The sequence below is a fragment of the Leucoraja erinacea genome, chromosome 24 (assembly GCF_028641065.1).
Source record: "Leucoraja erinacea ecotype New England chromosome 24, Leri_hhj_1, whole genome shotgun sequence".
Classification (NCBI taxonomy): Eukaryota; Metazoa; Chordata; class Chondrichthyes; order Rajiformes; family Rajidae; genus Leucoraja; species Leucoraja erinaceus.
The window spans coordinates 7,935,170-7,955,179 of NC_073400.1; the positions used below are offsets into that span (position 1 = coordinate 7,935,170).

The 20,010-nt window shown below is 43.2% G+C and overlaps 1 protein-coding gene across 5 annotated transcripts in view; it reads left to right on the forward strand.

The window, feature by feature from the left end:
- Positions 1 to 20,010, forward strand: part of pacsin1b (protein kinase C and casein kinase substrate in neurons 1b) — a 221,166-nt gene that overhangs the window by 195,234 nt on the left and 5,922 nt on the right. For 4 of the 5 annotated variants that reach the window (XM_055654464.1, XM_055654467.1, XM_055654466.1 and 1 more), the window contains 4 exons: positions 640 to 760; positions 9,995 to 10,122; positions 11,582 to 11,686; positions 19,058 to 19,257. In XM_055654464.1, coding sequence (XP_055510439.1) covers positions 640 to 760; positions 9,995 to 10,122; positions 11,582 to 11,686; positions 19,058 to 19,257 — 554 coding nt within the window. The remainder of the gene's footprint in view (positions 1 to 639; positions 761 to 9,994; positions 10,123 to 11,581; positions 11,687 to 19,057; positions 19,258 to 20,010) is intronic. The other variant, XM_055654468.1, reaches the window with a different exon arrangement.

The window sequence follows — 20,010 nt, forward strand, 5'->3', positions numbered from 1 at the left end:
ATGGGCAATCAAGTTGCTTTTTACCCATCAGAGAGTATTTGTAACCTCTATGAACCTTGATAGTTCTTAATTTGTAATAGTAACTCTCGATTTATATACCAATTCTAATATCTGGAGTTTATAATTTCATACTTAAGTCTGTTCTTCTATCACAGAGACAAGTTTAAAGGAGATGTGCGGGGCAAGTTTTTTTACACAGCGGGCGGTGATTGCCTGGAATGTACTGGAGGGTTGAGGCAGATGTGATGGTGGTATTTAAGATGGACAGGCATGTGGATACGCAAGGAATGTAGGGATATCGATTACGTGCAGGCAGATCTTGGTATCATGTTCGGCGTAGTAAGGATATGCAGATTAGGGGGGACCTCATTGAAACTTGCCGAATAATGAAAGGCCTGGATAAAGTGGATTAGGGAGGATGCTTCCACTAGTGGGAGAGTCTAGGGCCAGAAGCCGAAGCCTCAGAATAAAAGGAAGTTCCTTTAGAAAGGAGATGAGTGGGAATTTCTTTAGTCAGAGGGTGGTGAATCTGTGGAATTCAAGTGAATCCAAAAAGCAATGTTGCACCCAGGGATTGGAAAATCTCAGAAAAATGTGTGGCGTTAATTATTAACCCTTTATCCATCTGTTCTCTTGAAGTTATGCCAACATTTACCGCGAGCTGGAGCAGGTTATCCGGGTTGCAGATGCACAGGAAGACCTAAAGTGGTTCAGCATCACACACGGACCTGGAATGGCAATGAACTGGCCACAGTTTGAGGTAATTTTTTCCAATTTTCACTAAAGAAAGAATTCTTCTTCTTCTTTTTGCGTTTGAGGCAGCAGACATCTGCCGTAGGGTGATGCCATCCGGTTCTACATCCGTAGGTGCCCGCCCCAAAAAGGGCGCATGCCCTTGGTTAGCGCTGCTGCTGCGGCGCTGCTGCTGTCTCTGTTTGTAGTAACTAACTGAATCTGAAGAGCCTTTTTGCGTGGATCTGTCACTCACAACCAAATGATACTCTGGAGCTAATCTGTGACTGAGTAAAACTGGTAAATTGGAAAAGGTTTTTGGCAAACTACAAATATTGAGCTCTATAGAAAACGGCACAGCTCTGTTATTGAGGTACTCCTGGAAATGTAACGGAGAATCTGAAAAGATTCAAAAAATATTCAGAGCAAAAGAGAAGCTAAGGCGAGAATAGGGCGGCACAGTGTCGCAGCGGTAGAGTTGCTGCCTCACAGCGCCAGAGACTGGGGTTCGATCCTGACTATGATGCTATCTGTGTGGAGTTTGCACGTTCTCCTCTGTGATTGGGTGGGTTTCCTCCAGGTAAGTACAAAAGGTTTATTACATCTTTCCTTCCGAAGCTGTAAATAAACTCTCACCAAAACTTATAAAATTTGCTTTTGTCCAAGGCCAAGGATACCCTAATATGATCTAATAACTGACCAGACTTTAAGCAGAGTTTCCATGGATCGGGCCTGTGTTATGACTAGATCTCCATTCATTGAGTTTTCACCCCATCAATTCCTTTAAAACCTCCTGAGGTATTTCAACCATTCTGGGTCAATTTATGCTGTCTAGTTTACTTTTGTTCTAGTGTTTTATACACATATAAACTAAACTTTATTTGTTATTAATCAATCCATGTGCAAGGTAATCAAGCAGGGATAAATATTTCAATATGTTACTTTTTGCCCTGTTTATAGGCAGAAAAGGATAATGTGGTGGTGTGCACTCACCTAACCTGATTCCACCTAGGGTGAAGATTACGCCCTCGACCCCCCTGGTTCTTAACATGCCAGTTTTAAATAAAAGTCTCAGATTTACTCTCGAGTTCAGCGATGGAAATCTTCTGCCCTTGCATATTGTGGCCGATATGTGACTCTGGATGTTACCTAAAGAACAAAAACAGAATGAATGGGTCCTTTTACAGGATATAAGGATATAACCAATAGAGTGCTCCAAGAACAGCTCTTGTTCCTCAATTATTTACTATGTATAAATGACCTGGAGAAGAGAGTAGTGTAAGGTATATGTTTGCCAATGACACTGAAGTAGGTGACATGGTTTATAGCAAAGAGGATATTTGGACTGTGCAACAGGATTCTGATAGATTGAAAACTTGACAAATGTAATATAATGTGGGAAGATGTGAGGTCATGCATTTAGAAAGTGGAATCAAAAGGCATATTATTAACAAAATGGAGCAATATTGCACATGAGTAAAGTACTAAGATGTCTAGATGTTCCTTGCAAGAATCACAAAAAAATAGCAGACGGGTGTAGCAAGTAGTTAGGAAGGCAAATGGCATATTAGCCTTTATTACAAGGGAGTTGGAATTGATAAAAAGGCAAGAATTTTTTACAATTGGAGTAGTTGTTGGTAAGGCCACAGCTGGAGTGTTGTGCATTCCATATTTAAGAAAGCAGGTAGTGCAAAAGAATAATTTTCAATCTTTCATATTTTGATAATTTATTATAAATGCATGAATTGATCAAACATACATATACTGATATAACAGGCAGGTAATGAACCATTGATGGTGTGCATGCACTGTACGTACGTCCTGTCAAAATACACAACTAGGAAGAAATGGCTGCATAATTTGCAAGACATTGCATTTAGCTGAATTTCCTCGGCATGACTTCGAAAGATTACAGTTACATTCCATGCTCTAGGTTTCCAGTGAATAAGAACCAGTTAGACAGGTACATGGATAGACACAAAAAGCTGGAGTAACTCAGTGGGACAGGCAGCACCTCTGGAGAGAAGGAATGGATGATGTTTTGGATCGGGACCCTTTAAACCAGCACCCGCAGTTCCTTCTTACACAGGTACATGGATAGGACAGATTTGGAGGGATATGGACCAAACGTGGACAGGTGGGACTATTTAGCTGGGACATGTTTGGTTGGTGCCAAAGGGCCTGCTTCCACGCTGTATCATTCTATGACTCAATAAGAATGGTACAATCGATGCCGTCAGCATTTACTTGTGATCTAGGTGTGGACCAAGATAATTTACTTTTTTAAGGAGCCCATTAAAATTGAATATTTATTCATCTGATAATTTTAACTGCTATTCAAGAAAGGAGATGCCACATTGGCTGTCGTGCAAAAGTGATTCACTCGGCTAATTCCTGTGATAACAGGGGTGCCTTATCTTGAGCGGCTAAAGATGTTGGCATTGAGAAGAATGAGTCGTGACCTTATTGAAACATATATGATTCCAAGCGAGCATTACACGTGAGATGATGAGATGTTTTCATAAGCAGAAGAATCTCAAACAAGGAAACAAGATTAGGGGCCAGTTATTTAAAAACTAAGGATTTTCGGAATATCTTCTTGCAGAGGCTAGAAAATCTCAGGAATATTTTGTTTCGGGGGATTATAGATACGTTGGAGATACTTAAAGAGGAGATTTGAGAATGGAGGGCTATGGGGAAACAAACAGACGAGCCCTGAGTCAGATCAACCATGATCATATTGAAAAGCATATAGGGGGCCAAGAATTATTTTTCTTCCCATGTTCAAACCCACCAAGGCAATTACCTTTTAATTGCTTTCTGAGTCAGCAGCTATTAGAGGTATTTGGTATTACCAGCTATTGCAATATTCCATTAATGATTAAAAATAAATACAATTTAACAGCTTGAATGCAGGAGTCAGAGACCTATTCTATGCTGGATAATTTTCAAACTTTCTTATTTTGAAAATCAGCTATAAATGCATAAATGTATCAAACATTTGTATACTGATGTAACTTGCAGGTAATGAACCATTCATGATGTGCATCTCCTACATGTACAACCTGTCAAAATACACAACTAGTAAGATATAGTTGCATAATTTACAATATACTGCATTTAGATAAATTGCCCTCAGCATGGCTTCTAAAGATGAAACTTGTGGTCCATGGTGTAGTTTTCCTGTGAATAATGCTACTAAAGATGCTATCAGTATTTAATAGTAAGATTAAACGAGTACTTACCAGTATGAAGTTTGATCTGTATTTTATGAGGAGTTACGGTGAGGTATTACGTGAAGACCCCAGCCCAGTGCGCAGGTGCGGCATACTTCGAAGCAGCGGTGTGAAATCACAGGATAGACACAATATTTGAAGTAAGATAGTAAAGATCATGAGACATCAGTTTATTAGTTTGATCTATATATTGAGGGTGGGAGCGGAGGGCACGTAATCCCTCATCGTAACTCCTCATAAAATACAGATCAAACTTCATACTGGTAAGTACTCGTTTAACCCTACTATTTTACTTCGGAGTCACGTGAGTGATTCCGTGAAGACTTCAAAGGTCTGTGATTTCAAACCGTGTAACGGTTTATATTTCACTCACTGCCGAAGTTTTTGAGGGAGGAAGTGTTATCGTAATCAACCAATGGATCTGCTTTCACAAGAAACAGAAAGGTATTTGTTAACAATAACAACATAAAGAGCTCCCCTGAGCTTAAATTAATATTGCAGTTTGTAATATTCTTTCTGCAATTAAATCAGGCTTATCAACGGTTTACAATAAAAAATGTTCTGAACGTTGTTCCCTTGACCATTCTGCCGTATTGAGAATGTGGTCAACCGGGATGTCCATTCGTTTAGCCGCTGATATCAATGCTGCCCTAGTGGAATGGGATTAAAATGTATTATTATCTATTCCGGCAGCTTTCAGTACCTGTTTGAGCCACCTTGGAGTGGTTTGGCTCGTACCCCGTCTTGGGGTTTCTGTGGTTGACCCATAGGCTTTCCTCTCCCTCTAAGATTGTGGGTTGTGTCTATATATTGTAGTAGATGGGTCACCACACTCAACCTGGACTCTGGTGGGTAGGCCCGGAATCCCACCAGTGAATTGGGCGTTCCTGGTCCATATAACCATATAACAATTGCAGCACGGAAAACACAGGCCATCTCGACCCTACTAGTCCGTGCCGAACTCATAATCTCGCCTAGTCCTATATACCTGCGAGTTAGGTTTTTACCAGACCTAGAATGATGAACGTGATGCGTCTGGGGTAATCACCATGTTATCCAGTCTAGTTTTATGGAGTGACTGGACTCTGTGAGCGTATACAAGAGCCATAAGCATGAGCGTTTTTAACATAGATTGAGCAAGACTGAGGGATCTGGCTGGTGCCATTCTCTGAGATATGTCAATATCACACCGATATCCCATACATGGGTATACCTGGGTTTTTGGGGCTTATTATTATAGTTGCCCTTCATAAGTTATCTTCAGTGGATGGGATCCCAAGCTCTGCTGTCATGCTGTTTTAGATAAGCAGACAAGGCGCTCCATGCTGTATTTGCGGCACTGTAACTCACCTTTTAGTCATGGTGTAGATGTTCCAGGAACTCCAATACGTCAGTGGTTGAATAGTTTGGTATGTTGTCCCTGCGTCGTGGCAGTATTTTACCCATGTTAGCTCTTGGTGACTGTTCGCAGGGATGGCGACATGGTGGTAATGGTTCCTTTGGATAATCCCAGTCCCTGGTAAGGTCTATTCAAAACCTGCACCCAGGAGTTTGATGTTTCCCTGGCATGGGTGGCTTATGCCTGATACTGGGTTGAGTCAGCAACCATGGTCCACTAGGGAAATCCATAGGTGACTCGCCCACCATGTCGCGATGAACTGGGAACCATGGCTGTGTAGGCTGGTCGGGCACGTTCAATATCTCGGAGACAGATCCCATCTGTATTGCGAAGTGCCCGACTGATGAGGCAGAAGGGAGGAAGGCAAAGCAGAAATTCCCCCTTCCAGCGTGTAGGCATCTATTGCTGCTGCCTCTGATCTGGTTCCTAAGTCACATACATAGGTTACTGGTGATTCCGTCTTGTGCAACCAAATTGATATCTGGCTTTCAAACTGCTTAATACCTTTAGCAGATATTTTGGGTTTGACATCTATTCAATGTTATCATAAATTTTTACCCGTGACGTGGTGTCTCCCACTGTGTTCTAGCTTCCTAGGAAATAGGCAGCTGATAGTTAAAATGTCTTTTGACACACCATTGCCAGATCTGTTTGACCAATTTGTTGCACAATAATGATTTTATGCTCCCCATATGGTTGATATAAACCACCACCATAGTATTATCAATCCATAACCACATATGTACGTGCTGCATTTGAAATGCATATGCTTTTTAGCCCAATAGGCGATCACCAATCCCAAGTAGTTGATGCCCGGTGTGTGTAGTAACGATGATTCTGAATTGGTCCATCTGTTACCTGTGCTGGATATGGAGTTTAGTTGCTCCCCAGCCTAAAGTACTGGCATCGGTTTTTAATAACCAAGTTGGGATTGGTGATGATAATAGGGCTGAAATCTATGCCAAATATATGTCTGCCCACCACTGTAATTGTGATATAGCTTCAGGGGGTACATTCATGATTTGATTATAGTGACCCAAGTACCTTGGCAAAGTAACAGTCATATGGATGGAATTGTTATTGAAGCCCAGATAATCCATGGTAGTTAACGGCTTCAATTCTGGTTTATCTTGGCGTGGGATGAACCTCAGAGCTTTAGGGAGCTGTTTCGTAGCTAGAACTGCTGCCACAGCTAATTCCTTTGTTTTCCCTAATATGAGGATATCATCCAATATATGCCATGATTATGCTTGTTTTCTTAATATTTTCATGGCCATTTTTAATATTTATAATAGTTTAGGGCTGAGGTTAGACCATTGGGAATGCTCTATACTCTCATAGTTGCCCTAACCGGGATATCCATTATCCAGGTAAAATTTTTTAGGTATCTACAATGATCCTAGTGTATGGGTATAAGATAGTTAGCATCTTCCATATCAATGCTCGCCATAAGGTATCCTTTGGAGATCAGATGTCTGGCAGTGACAAAAAACCCGTCTCCATCTTAAAGTGTATATACTCAACAGATTTATTTAGTGATATTAGATCAATGATGATGCTACATTCACCATCTTTTGTAGTTTTGGTGAATATATTCAATACAAATTCCAATGGTTCATGTTTACTCCCATGATCCGTTTAGTAATGAGCCTTTCTAGTTCAGCTTGACCTTCTCACTTCTCTTTTTTAGAGGGAGAAAATGCCCTTTGGGCGCATTGCTGAACTGGCGGTAATATGCCCAATTTGAATTCAAGTTTTTATCCTCTAATACTGTTGAGTATATATTAGTTATTTGTGACAGCACCCCATGCTTTATCAACAAGTGTAAATGCCCCCCCCCCCCCCCCCCCGCAGTTAGTAGAACACCCTTATTTAGTGTAAACTGGGAGGAACCAGACTACCTACCTCCATGTTTATTGTTTTTTCATGAAGGCTTAGTTTTGCTGGTATGCTGGTGCTGTCGGTGGGGCGGCGCATTTTCCCACGGCTCCGCTCTGGGCCCCTGTCTAAAAAGAACTTTGGGGGTAATGTGAAGCGGTCGCCAGGCTTTCACCAGTCCTTGTTCGATATTTGCTGGTGGATGCCGAGGGGTGCTGCCAGCTGGGTGTTGGATGCGATGTCCTGCTCGTTCCATGGCCTGCCCTCATGAGGCGCACAGGTTTAGCTGCCTCTCTTCCCGCAGCAGCGGTTTGCATAGCCCCGTATATTTGGGGTTGCGGGCAGGTCTTATATGCACAAATATCAGTCGAGTATCCCAAATTTGGGAACATCTTAGGCGTCAGCACACTCGTAGTGCAACGGGATAGTCTCATCCTGGGAGAACCACCTTGGTGATCATGGCGTCTCGCCTGCCAGGTGAGTATGATCCGTGGAAAAAACGAGCAAAGGCGGTGACATCTTGACCCTCTGTTAGGAGCTTCAAAGTTCGCTGCTTTTAGCTCTTGTCTGCGAGTCTGCTGACCCAGCTGCCTGCGGATTTGCCTCTAGAAAGGCCTACTCCTGCAGGGCTTTGTTTGGGAAGATGGTCGCATGGAGGAGCCATGTAGTGGCCCACGACACCCAGTAGCTCTTCCTGATCCTGCTCCCCTGGCATACTGCTGTTCTCGTCCGCCTGCCCAGCGTTTAAGCCAGCCCAGCCCTGGCCTCCTTAGCTAGCCTCAAAAGAGGGAGCAAAAGGGTGTGCTATAAATTGGAGGAGGCATAGCTCAAACTCCGTTGTTGCATCAATCCCTCGACAAGGGAGATGGCTAGTGCAATAGCACTGGGGTAGGAGTGTCAGCTCCCTTGGCATTCAGCCAGTGACCCCTTGTTTTCCCTGGAGGTTTTGAACTCCATGACCTCCTCTGGCTTGGGGAGACAGATATACTTATTTTTGCTGTCTCCAGCCTGTTCCAGTATTGGAGGAAGTTGATTCCTGTAGAACCTGTAATTTTGGTAAGGTTTTTGTCTTACCTGTAGTTAGAGGCTGCCTGCCGTTTTTCAGGCGGCATTGTAGCGGTTCCTGGGTGGCGATTCTCCTTGTCAGGAGTCTGCAGGGCTGCCGGTCGGGTTTTTAAACTTCCCGCCGGTCCGCTGCTGTTACCAAACAGCTGTTCAGCGGACCGGCATCAGCGCAGCTCCCTGTCAGCGGTCCGCAGCGTGTGCGGTCCCGTTTGCGCCTATCCCCCTCCACTGTCGGCTCCTTCGCTGGAGTCGACGGGGGGCGCTTCCTCTGCTGCTTTGCTCCCCCTGGAGCAAAAACCACAAGGCCCGATTAAGGTAAGTACTTACCTCACGTTCCTTGGTTGCGGGAGCGCCCGACTCCCGCTGGCCGCGTGTTGCACAGCTGTGCGATTATGGCCGCACCTGCGCACTGGGCTGGGGTCTTCACGGAATCACTCACGTGACTCCGAAGTAAAATTAAGATCCAGGTATGACCCAAGCTAATCTCCTTTTAAAGAAGCCGACTAAAACCTAATATTTACTCCCCTGATAGTTTAACTGCTATTCAAGTCCAGCACGATCAATTAATTTCCCATGCGATCAGTAAAGAGCAGAATTTATGACCAGCCCAAATATGGCCATTGGCATCAGCTGGTGCAAGGAGTATTTCCCATACTGGGAATTTCCTCTTTACCTGGGCACTGGGATAAAACTAGTGTATGGAAGAGATAGCACTGACCTGGAACACCTTATAAATGGAGGTACATCCTTACGGCAGGTTGCATGTTATAGCACTTCATTAGGTGGGGAGTAAAGGCCTTCTACAATTGCTGTTTAATCTACCATTCTTCCACTCTTGCACAATTGCCCCTATGTATAGTAAGATTTTTACTGATCTGTATACACAAATTTCAAATTATAAAACATTTCATTGTACCTATATACATATGATAACCATTGAACCACTATTTGTTATTTGTCTCTAATGGTTTACGTCCATTCAGAACAATGGATTTCCTCAAGATTATTTATTTTGCTTGTTTCAGAATATTTCTATTAGTTATTTGATCCTGTGCCAACCCGTGCTAGATATGAACACCAGGTTAATTAGCACCTTCCGAAATTGCCTGGAGAAACAAGGAACCACAGATGTTGGTTTACAAAAAAAGGCACAAAGTGCTGGAGTAACTCAGCTGGTCAGGCAGCATCTTTGGAGAAAAGAAATAGAAGACGTTTCAGGTCCTGAAGAAAGATCTCGACCCGAAACATCACCCATTCCTTCTCTCCAATGATGCTGCCTGACCCGCTGAGTTACTCCAGTACTTTGTGCCTTTTTTTGTAAACCAACATTAGAGTTACTCCAGCATTTTGTGTCTATCTTCAGAGTAAACCAGCATCTGCAGTTCATTCCTACACACATAGTAAATGACACTTTGCAGTTTGAAGAAATATCATAATTAGCCTGTTTGAACGTTAACTACATTTTGGCACAGATCTCTTAAAAAAAAATTACACTTAGAGCACTTAAAAAACAAACATTTAATTAACCTTTAAAAACAAAAGTTGTGTATGATAGGAATGGTTCAAAGAATCTGTAGTAAAATTGTTGCTGACTATCTTTGTGTGAAATGGAAACGTTTACATGTGCCAATGCATCCACGTAGTTAAATGCTTTTTGAGTTTAAATGAAACTCTTCCTTTGAAGGAATATTCTGCAGACATGACTCACACAATTGCAAAAAAGGAGAAGGTAAAAAAGCCCAATGAAGGTGTTACGCTGACAAATGTGTCACCAGGAGGAGAGCAAGCGGCTCAGTGTTCTGATCGGGGCAGGTAGGTGCACTTTAAAAGGTAGGAGTTTTTTAACACGGGTATTCATGGAAGAAATCGCATACTTTTGTTTTAAATGATGTACAAAATATATTTTTTAAAAACATGCCAGCCTATAGCCTCCATACTGGACAGATAATTGCTCAAGGATCAGATCAGATGTAGAAATTGTGTTTCAAGACTGACAATAACGGGTATAACAGGAGATACTTGCATATTTCCTTCTATCCTCATTTCATGCTAGACTTTGGCCATATCATTTATATCAACACAATTCACAGCAGAGTGCAGGTGGCACTGCCAAGATGCACCACCTGCTCCAAGCAGCCACTCGTCATTTAGAAGTCGAGATGAGGAATTGTGCACCGACCCCCTGTGTCTGGGGCAAGCAGAGAGGCAACTATGATGCCAATTATGAGACAATAATAATACTATATTATCAGTTTTGTTCACTCCGGAGGTAGAGAGCAATGTAAGATGTAGTTAGAATAACCTTAGTGGACCAGGGGAATGGGTCAATGGTGGTTAGTAGCACTGTGGGGTTATTATGAGGTGTTATGGTTGATTGGGGGAGGCTGACAGAACAGTAAGTGACACAGTTGGAGTTGCCCTCTATGTATGAAGTAGATGAAAAGCATCTGCATTTTAGGCAGAGTTGTAGTTTTACTGGAATAGTTTAAATTTACTAAACTAACACCTATCACTTTGGCGCAATGCTGCTGGCTTAATATGAAGGACACATCTTTTTTTCGCTGAAGGTACTAGGTAGAACAAGGATGCACTAATATATTCCAGTATCCATCAATCCTCCCACTCTGCCTCTACAGCAAATGGGAAGATACAGAGTGCAGAAAATAGTTCTCAGCATTGTAGAGCATCAGTTCTACAGACAAAGTCCAAAGGCCACAATTGGGTAGAGGTTAATTGGACAGTACCCTAACTTAGGAAAGGGCTGTTCAGAAGCCTGATAACAGAGGAGAAGAAGCTGTTCTTGAGTTTGGTGGTGCATGCTTTCTAGCTTCTGTACCTTCTTCTAGACAAGAACAGGAAGAAGAAGAAGAAAGACTGGGTCTATGATTGTGTTGGCTGCTTTTCCAAGCCAGTGTAGATGGAATCAATGGTGGAAGAATGTCTCTGTGATAGACTGGGCTACATCTACAACGCTCCGCATGTACAGCTTCTCAACCTCTGAATGGCTTGTACCTCTCTCATCAAGACTATCTTCATCAACATCTTCATTGAATGTTAAAATTGGCTCTTTGTAGGGGGCTAAAATTCATTGCAGGCTGCACTCAAAGACCATGCAATAATCTGTTTATCATTCAAATTGGCCTCTTTCAGTAAGAGCTGATGGTTATAAAGTTTGTGTCCAAAGATATTTCACAGTTAATAGACTACTTAGATCACCTTTCTCTTGACATTCGTTACAAATGCAGATGTGTTTTTCTCACTCCCCAAACAGCCATAGTATCTGCCAGAATAATGAGAGAAGTTGCAATGTAAGCCCTCTTGCTGAGAATGATGTCAACCACGAGGGGAAGGAAGAGCATAAAGAGGAAAATAAAAAGTTGGTGAAAACTGTTTATGCTTGGAGGATTTTTACAAATATTCATTAACTTTAACTAACCCTTGGAGCAAAACTAACAATAGCTTGTTGCTCCGCAAACCCTTCTGCCTCTTTTACTCACTGGTTTTTGTGTTCACAACTGAATATGCCATTTGTGTGCACTGTCTCTCTCATGCTGGATGTATGCAGATACATTTCTTTACATCTTCCTTCCACCTGTTTTGACAAAGATAGATACAAATCTGTCTATGATGTATCATCTTTAATACCTGCCTCCATTTTGTAGCCTATGAAATAATGGTAATGCCTTTCTTAATATGCAAGGAAAAGAAAAGTACATGACTTAAACTACTACATTATCTAATGCAAATGTCCTTAAACCATCATTTAAAAAAAAACATATGAATTCTTCTTTTCTACAAGGTTGAAGAATGTCAACATGCTTTCTGGAATAATTCTAGTCAATATGATTTGGTTCAAACCAAGAGCCGATTCACCTTCAGAAACGTTGCATTCAATTACAGTGAATAAGACTTTTCAGTCAATCCCTGGTTTTCTAGACTGCAGTAATATCATGATCTTGTCGAAAGTCTGTTTTCACCAGGATTATGGCTCTAGAATCCTCATCAAAGTTGTTTTAAATGTTTCAATCAAGGCAATGAAATGTGTGTCAGGCATTGTAACTCCTTGGCACAGAAATAGGATCTGAGACCAGACTATACAAAGATTGTGAAATGCAACCATTACAGGTTCTGGTCTTTCTACATATAACTTAATAAGTTGATTTTTTTTTAACTGCATTGGATAGTTGTAGCGTAAAAGCGCACTCTAACAGATGGGTTTCTCTTGCCTTTCTTCCCTTTCATAGAAAATCATCAAACTGAACTATATTCTTTAAAATAATCATCTGTTCAAATCAACTAGCTTCTAACTTTGACTCTCTGTATGTACATAACATGCAAACTAACCTGGCTTCCATGAAGTTATTTGTGCTATTTTACTTCATTATTGAAAGACTAAATCAAAAAGGAACTAAAACTGTGAAGGGTGGAAATCTAATGTCAAAATGAAGTGCAGGGATTCCATCTGGTCAATCAGCAGCCTTTATGTTAAAGGTCCTGAATATTAACTGTTAATCTTTCTTTCTACAGATGTTGACTGGTTGGTTATATTTACTGTTTTAGTTGCAGCATGGAAACCAGGCCTTCGACCCACTGAGTCCATGCCGGCCATTAATTACTTGTTCACACCAGTTCTAAGTTATCCCACTTTCTCCTCCACTCCTTAAATACTGGAGGCAATTTGCAGAAGGCTACGTGTCTTTGGGATGTGGGGGGAAGCCGGAGCACCCGAAGAAAAACCACATTGTCACAGGGAGAGCTTGCAAACTCCACACAGACAGCCCTACTCGTCCTAGGTCTCATTCGCATTATCTGCAGTTGATGGTGAAAACCCTTAGAACTAAACACTATCCCCTCTCATGGAGTCATAGAGTGATACAGTGTGGAAACAGGCCCTTCAGCCCAACTTGCCAACCCCGGCCAACAATGTCCCAGCTACACTAGCCCTACTTGCCTGCGCTTGGTCCATATCCCTCCAATTCTGTCCTATCCATGTACCTGGCTAACTGTTTCTTAAACGATGGGATAGTCCCAGCCTCAACTACCTTCTCTGGCAGCTTGTTCCATACACCCACCACCCTTTGTGTGAAAAGGTTACCCCTCAGATTCCTATTAAATCTTTTCCCCTTCACCTTGAACCTACGTCCTCTGGTCCTCGATTCCCCTACTCCGGGCAAGAGACTCTACCTGATTCCTCTCATGATTCTGTACGCTTCTTTAAGATCACCCCTCATCCTCCTGCGCTCCATGGAATAGAGACCCAGCCTGCTCAACCTCTCCCTATAGCTCACACTCTCTACTCCTGGCAACATCCTCGTAAATCTTTTCTGAACACTTTCAAGCTTGACAATATCTTTCCTATACAAGGGCAGGACCTACCATTCACTGTGTAGGTCCTGCCCTTGTTCGACGTCCCAAATTGCAACACCTCACACTTCTCTGTATTAAATTCCATCAACCATTCCTCCACCCACCTGGCCAATCGATCCAGATCCTGCTGCAATTTTTCACATCTGCAAAACCACTCACTTTTGTATCATCAGCAAACTTGCTAATCTTACCCTGTATGTTCTCATTCAAATCATTGATGTAGATGACAAACGTTAACAGGCCCAGCACCAAACCCTGAGGCACATCACTAGTCACAGGCCTCCAGTCCGAGAGGCAACATTCCACCATCACCCTCTGCTTCCTTCCATGGAGCCAATTTGCTATCCATTCGGCTATCACTCCTTGGATCCCATGCGATCTAATCTTCCAGAGCAGCTTACCATGCGGAACCTTGTCGAATGCCTTACTAAATCCATGTGCACAACTTCTTCAGCTCTGCCCTCATCGACCTTTTTGGTCACGTCTCTTAAAAAAAATCATTCAGATTTGTGAGACACGACCTCCCTCATACAAAACCCTGCTGACTATCCCTAACCAGCCCTTGCCCGTCCAAATGCCTGTATAATCTATCCCTCAGAATACTCTCTAGTAACTTTCCAACTACAGATATTAAGCTCACCGGCCTATAGTTCCCAGCATTTTCCCTGCAACCCTCCTTGGAAAGAGGCACAACATTTGCCACCCTCCAGTCTTCCGGCACCTCTCCTGCATTTAAGGACGACTCGTAAATTTGAACCAGGGCTCCCACAATTTCCTCTCTGTTTTCCCACAATGTCCTCGGATGTATCTGATCTGGCCCTGGAGATTTGTCTACCTTCATACACAACAGTACCTTCAGTACTTCTTCGATGGTGACACTGACTGCTCTCAAGACACTTCCATTGACTGCCCCAAGTTCCTCCGTCCTACTGTCTTTCTCCTCAGTAAATACAGAGGAGAAATATTCATTGAGGACCTTGCCGATCTCCTGTGGCTCCACACAGTATGGCCACTCTGATTCCTGAGAGGTCCCACTCTCTCTCTAGTTACCCTTTTCCCCCTTATGTATTTATAAAATATTTTAGGATTGTACTTAATGCTACCCACCAGAGCTATCTCCTTGTCCCTTTTTGCTCTTCCGATTTCCTTTTTGTAGTTTACTCCTTAGTTCCCGAAACTCCTCCAGGGATGCACTTGATCCCAGCTGCCTATACCTGTCCCATGCATCCTTCTTGTTTTTGACCAACACCTCAATTTCCGTTGTCAGCCAAGCTTCCTTACATTTGCCTGCTTTGCCCTTCACTCTAACAGGGACGTACATATCCTGAGCTTTTGTCAGCACACTTTTAAAAACACCCCACTTGGCCGATGTTCCTTTCCCCCCAAATAACCTGCTCCAGTCAATTTAAGCGAGACCTTCTCTCATACCCTCAAAGTTGGCCTTACTCCAATTGAACATTTTAACACATGGACCCTCTCCGTCCCTACGTCCCTCCATAACTATCTTAAACCTAATTGAACTGTGGTCACGTGTCCCAAAAGGCTCCTCCACAAACACTTCATTAACTTGCCCATCTCAATTTCCCAATACTAGATCCAGCGTTGCCCTCTCACGTGTGGGGGTCGCTACATACTGCCTATGAAAACTCTCCTGAACACTTTTCAGGACTTGCACCCCATTTGAACCCTTCGCTCTATGGTTTTCCTAGTCTATATTGAGAAAGGTAGAATCCCCTACTACAACAAACCTATTTGACCTGCATTTGTCTGTAATCTCCTGGCATATTTGTTCTTCTAATTCCCGTTGACTATTCAGGGGTCTGTAGTACACCCCCAACACAGTGACCATCCCTTTCTTGTTCCTCAGCTCCACCCATATAGCCTCACTAGACGAACCGTCTGTAATGTCACCTCTGATCACTGCCGTGACATCCTCCTTAACCAACAATGCAACCCCCTCCCCCCCTCCTCTTTATCCCTCACCCCTGTCTCTCCTGAAGCTCCTGCACCCCAGAACATTGAGCTGCCAGTCCTGTCCCTTTAAAGTGATAAAATAAAAACACAGTGTCAATCAATAACAGTAAAAATAACCTTAATATTGATACAATTCCTTCATATGGTGTCACGGACTTCCCACATTCCCAGCTTGTATTATTTATGACATTTGATTTCATTTATTTTCCTCACGTGTTCACTCCGATTAAAGTTTGTCCAGTGAAGGTATTTTTATGGCCCTCAGTCGCAGTTCAGCGTGGAAGTGGGTTCAATGCATTGTAACTTGGTGCAGACTGCTTAAATCCAGTATCACTATATTCCCTTTATTAAATCTGGGATTTGGCCAGCACAAGGTTTGCTTCTGACACTGCCACACGCTCAAATGTAAACCTTAAATTCTCTCACTCACTCACGACAGGGCGACGTGTGATGGAGAGGATTTGAAGTCGTTATTGTTCCTGCTCCTCGTGTCTCCCGAGAAAGTGGAGATCGTGTGATTGGGAAATGCTGTTCAAAGCTCTGAGATTATACTTTCACTGTACCTCAAATTCCACTGTTTATTAATTGGTACACGTGACAATTAAATGTAAATGCAATCTTGATGGTCCACAACCAATGACTGCAATGAGAATGGGATTACTAGCTCCATGAATTCAATTCAATTCAACTTTAATGTCATCGCACAAATACAAGTATCAGCACAACGAAATGCAGTTTTGCGTCAGTCCGTAGTAGTTGTACATAAAGAAATTAAAAAAAAATAGAAAGAGAGAAGATACAGAATAATCAAAAAATACAGAATAATTAAACAATGGGGACGGAGGGACCAGAGAAATCTATCGGCGGGACTCCGAGTTCAGCAGTGTGATTGTATTATTGTAGAAGCTGTTCCTCATCCTACTAGTACGTGACCTGAGGCTCCTGTACCGCCTCCCTGATGGGAGGAGGGCAAACAGTCCATGGTTGGGGTGTGAGGGGTCTTTGATGATCTTCCCAGCCCGTCTCAGACACCGTTTTCGGTGGAGGGCATCCATGGCAGGGAGCGGGGCACCGATGATGTGCTGCACGGTTTTCACCACCCGTTGTAGTGCCTTCCTGTCCGCAGCAGTGCAGCTGCTGTACCATACCGTGAAGCAGGTGGTCAGGATACTCTCTATGGTACAGCGGTAAAAGTTGGTCAGGATCCGGGGGGACAGGTGGGCTTTCTTGAGCCTCCTCAGGAAGTAAAGGCGCTGCTGTGCCTTTTTGATCAGCTTGGAGGTGTTGAGGGACCAGGACAAATCCTCCGAGATATGTACTCCGAGGAATTTATAGCTGGAGACGCGCTCCACCTCAGTCCCGTTTATATGGATGGGGGTATGACTGCCTCCTCTGGTCTGCCTGAAGTCAACAATAATCTCCTTCGTCTTCTTGGAGTTGAGGACGAGGTTATTGTTGGCACACCAGGCTGGTCAGGTGCTGGATCTCCTCCCTGTAGGCTGACTCATCATTGTCGCTGATCAGTCCTACTACCGTGGTATCGTCAGCAAACTTAATAATGGCGTTGGATCCGTACTTATTGCAAATGCAAACACGATCTGCTTGGTATGACCCACATGCTCTACCCATGTTCTCCCCATGCCGTTGCTTCTCAGTGTTGGCGTTGTGACTCCTCTCACAGCAATGCAGGATCACTTTTTATATTCATGCACCTCAGTAAAATGCAAAACGGCAAGGCTTCTGAGCTGAAGACCGTAGTCACCAATGGAGAAATAAGGGGGAATGTAGTTTTATTTTAAAGAGTTAATTTCAAGCTGCAAGTGGAGTGTTGCTTGTTTCGGGAAAGGATTGGGTGGAAGATGGAGAGGAAAAGGCAGTTTTCAGGCAAAGACATTTTTCTCAAATGTCCATGATTTTGTCTTTCCTGTCAGTGAATAAGTTACATAGACAAGTTTGAATTCAGAAACCACACTATTGTACTTCTAAGACCACCATACATTTAAAAATATATATATTAAGATCTATATTGGGGACCGAGGATCAGGACTATTATGTGACTACTGCTTCTTGATAGATGTTAACTGTAAATGAAAATTGGGAAATGGCAGATGAATGGTTAGCATCACATTTTCAATGAAGGAAATGGAAAGTATGCCAAGAATCTTGAGAATGGCAGTAAAGTAGGTTCCATACAGCTAGCATATGGAATAGGAAATGACAAGGGCTTGCCAGATCTAAAGATGGTAAAATAACAGTAATAATGGAAGTAATGGAACTAACAAGAAATACATCCTTGGGAGCAGACAATTAAATGGCCCATGGTTTCACTAAAGGAGGTCCAGTTTCAATGGAAGTTCATAGCCCACTCCTGTTTCTCTTAAAAAGTCCCACAGATGACTTCCTTCCACTGCGGCTTGTAGGTGCTGAGTTGACTCATGAGGCCAATGTGGGAACAATGTGGTTCAGGTGCAGCACAGCAGGGCATGGGACAAATGATAGAGGTTGTATCTTACCAAGAAAGATAGCGGTTTGCTGTGTAGGTAAGGCTATTGGAGCTTCTAATGCATGGACAAGAGATTCGCAACACCATCCCAAATCCTCCTCCTTCGTGACTTATGGGAAACAACAAACTAACAGGTGGCAAGGTGGCGTAGCGGTAGATCTACTGCCTTACAGAGCCAGAGGCCCGGGTTCGGCCCTGACTACGGGTGCTCGCCTGTACGGAGTTTGTACGTTCTCCTGTGACCTCCGTGACCTGATGGGTTTTCTCCGAGATCTTCGGTTTCATCCCACACTCCAAAATGTTAAATTGCCCCTAGTATGTGTGGGATAGCGATAATGTGCGGGGATAATGTGCGGTCAGTGTGGACTCGATAGGCTGAAGGGCCTGTCTCCGTGGTATCACTAAACTGCTCCAGTCATCTTTAATCACTTTGAGGCGTTGTGGGCCAGGATTTCTGCGTGTCAGTGGAGATGCTGCAATTCTTCAAGGAATCTTTTCCTCCGTTGATCTCTTCCCATGACACAGCTCCGAATGTTGCATGCCTGGCACAGCTTATCCAACATAGCCAACTAAACGCAGCTGTGCCCCTGCCAAGTTACGCTTCCATTTCTACAATTTGGCCAAGGATTGTTTTCACTTGCCTTGTTCCCTATAGGCAATTTGTGACGATGCAGACCTTCGACAGCAAAATAATGGAAAATGCAACTGGTCAGTCAACATCTGAGGGGGAGAAAGAGACATTTAACATTGTATTCCTTTCCAAATTTCCACTTTTCAGATTTTCTCCAGTTATCTCTCTCCTCAGAAATAAATAAACACTGGTGCCCCAGTAACATTTTGCTTGTTTTTTTCCCCCACAATCCCTGCACTCCCCCCCCCCCCCCCCCCCCCCGACCCCCGCAGTGTAAGCAGCTACGAGAAGAACCAGACCTTCTCTGCTGAATGGTCTGATGATGAAACAAATAACCCCAGTGTAAATGATGCCAATGGAGGAGCAAACCCTTTTGATGAAGAATCCTCTCCTGCCCACGCACCGGGTGTGCGGGTACGCGCGCTGTATGATTATGAAGGACAAGAACAGGATGAACTGAGCTTTAAAGCAGGTGAGTGAGTCTGGAGAAAAATCCTCCTTCAACGTAACAGTGGAGTTCCCCCGCACTTAGTTTAACACAACTATCTTTCTTTGTAAGTTATAACCTCTGTCATTTGTCCCAGGACCTCAATAAGACCTAGGGTTATGAGCCATTGTTTGCTGTAATGGCACTAACATCAGTTGTCCTCAAGCAATATCACAACGGTCGTTTAGTGTTGGTGGATGAGCTTTGTGATGCTCATTCATGAACAAGAGCAATAAAATAGTAAAACACCCTGAGTTAGTTCTCAGCAGTGTCATCAAACAAAGCTTTCCACATTGATGAGAAATGAACATACAGGGGAATAATCAATAACATATCCAAAAGAGTTGTTAATGCCATAGAGTTGTACAGCAAGAAACAGACCCTTTGGTCCACCTTGGCATATTGGGCTAGTCCTGTTTCTCTGCATTTGACTATAACCCTGTGAACCCTTCTTATCCATCTATCTAGTGATCTCATGTTCCAGCGGCCCAGGTTATCTAGTGCTCCCTGTGCAGAATGTGTACGTTTTCCTCTTAGACGTCCTCTGGGTGCATCAATTTCCTCCCACTTTCCAAGGCCTACTAGTTAGGAAAACAAGGAGATGGAACTGTTTAGTGATGTCTTGAGCATTGGCACCTGTCTTGGGTGAAGTAATTTTCATATGTAGATTCTCAAGGTCACAATGTGCAGATATTGCTGTGTAGAATAGTCGACACGGAGGTAACGGGCAACACAGTG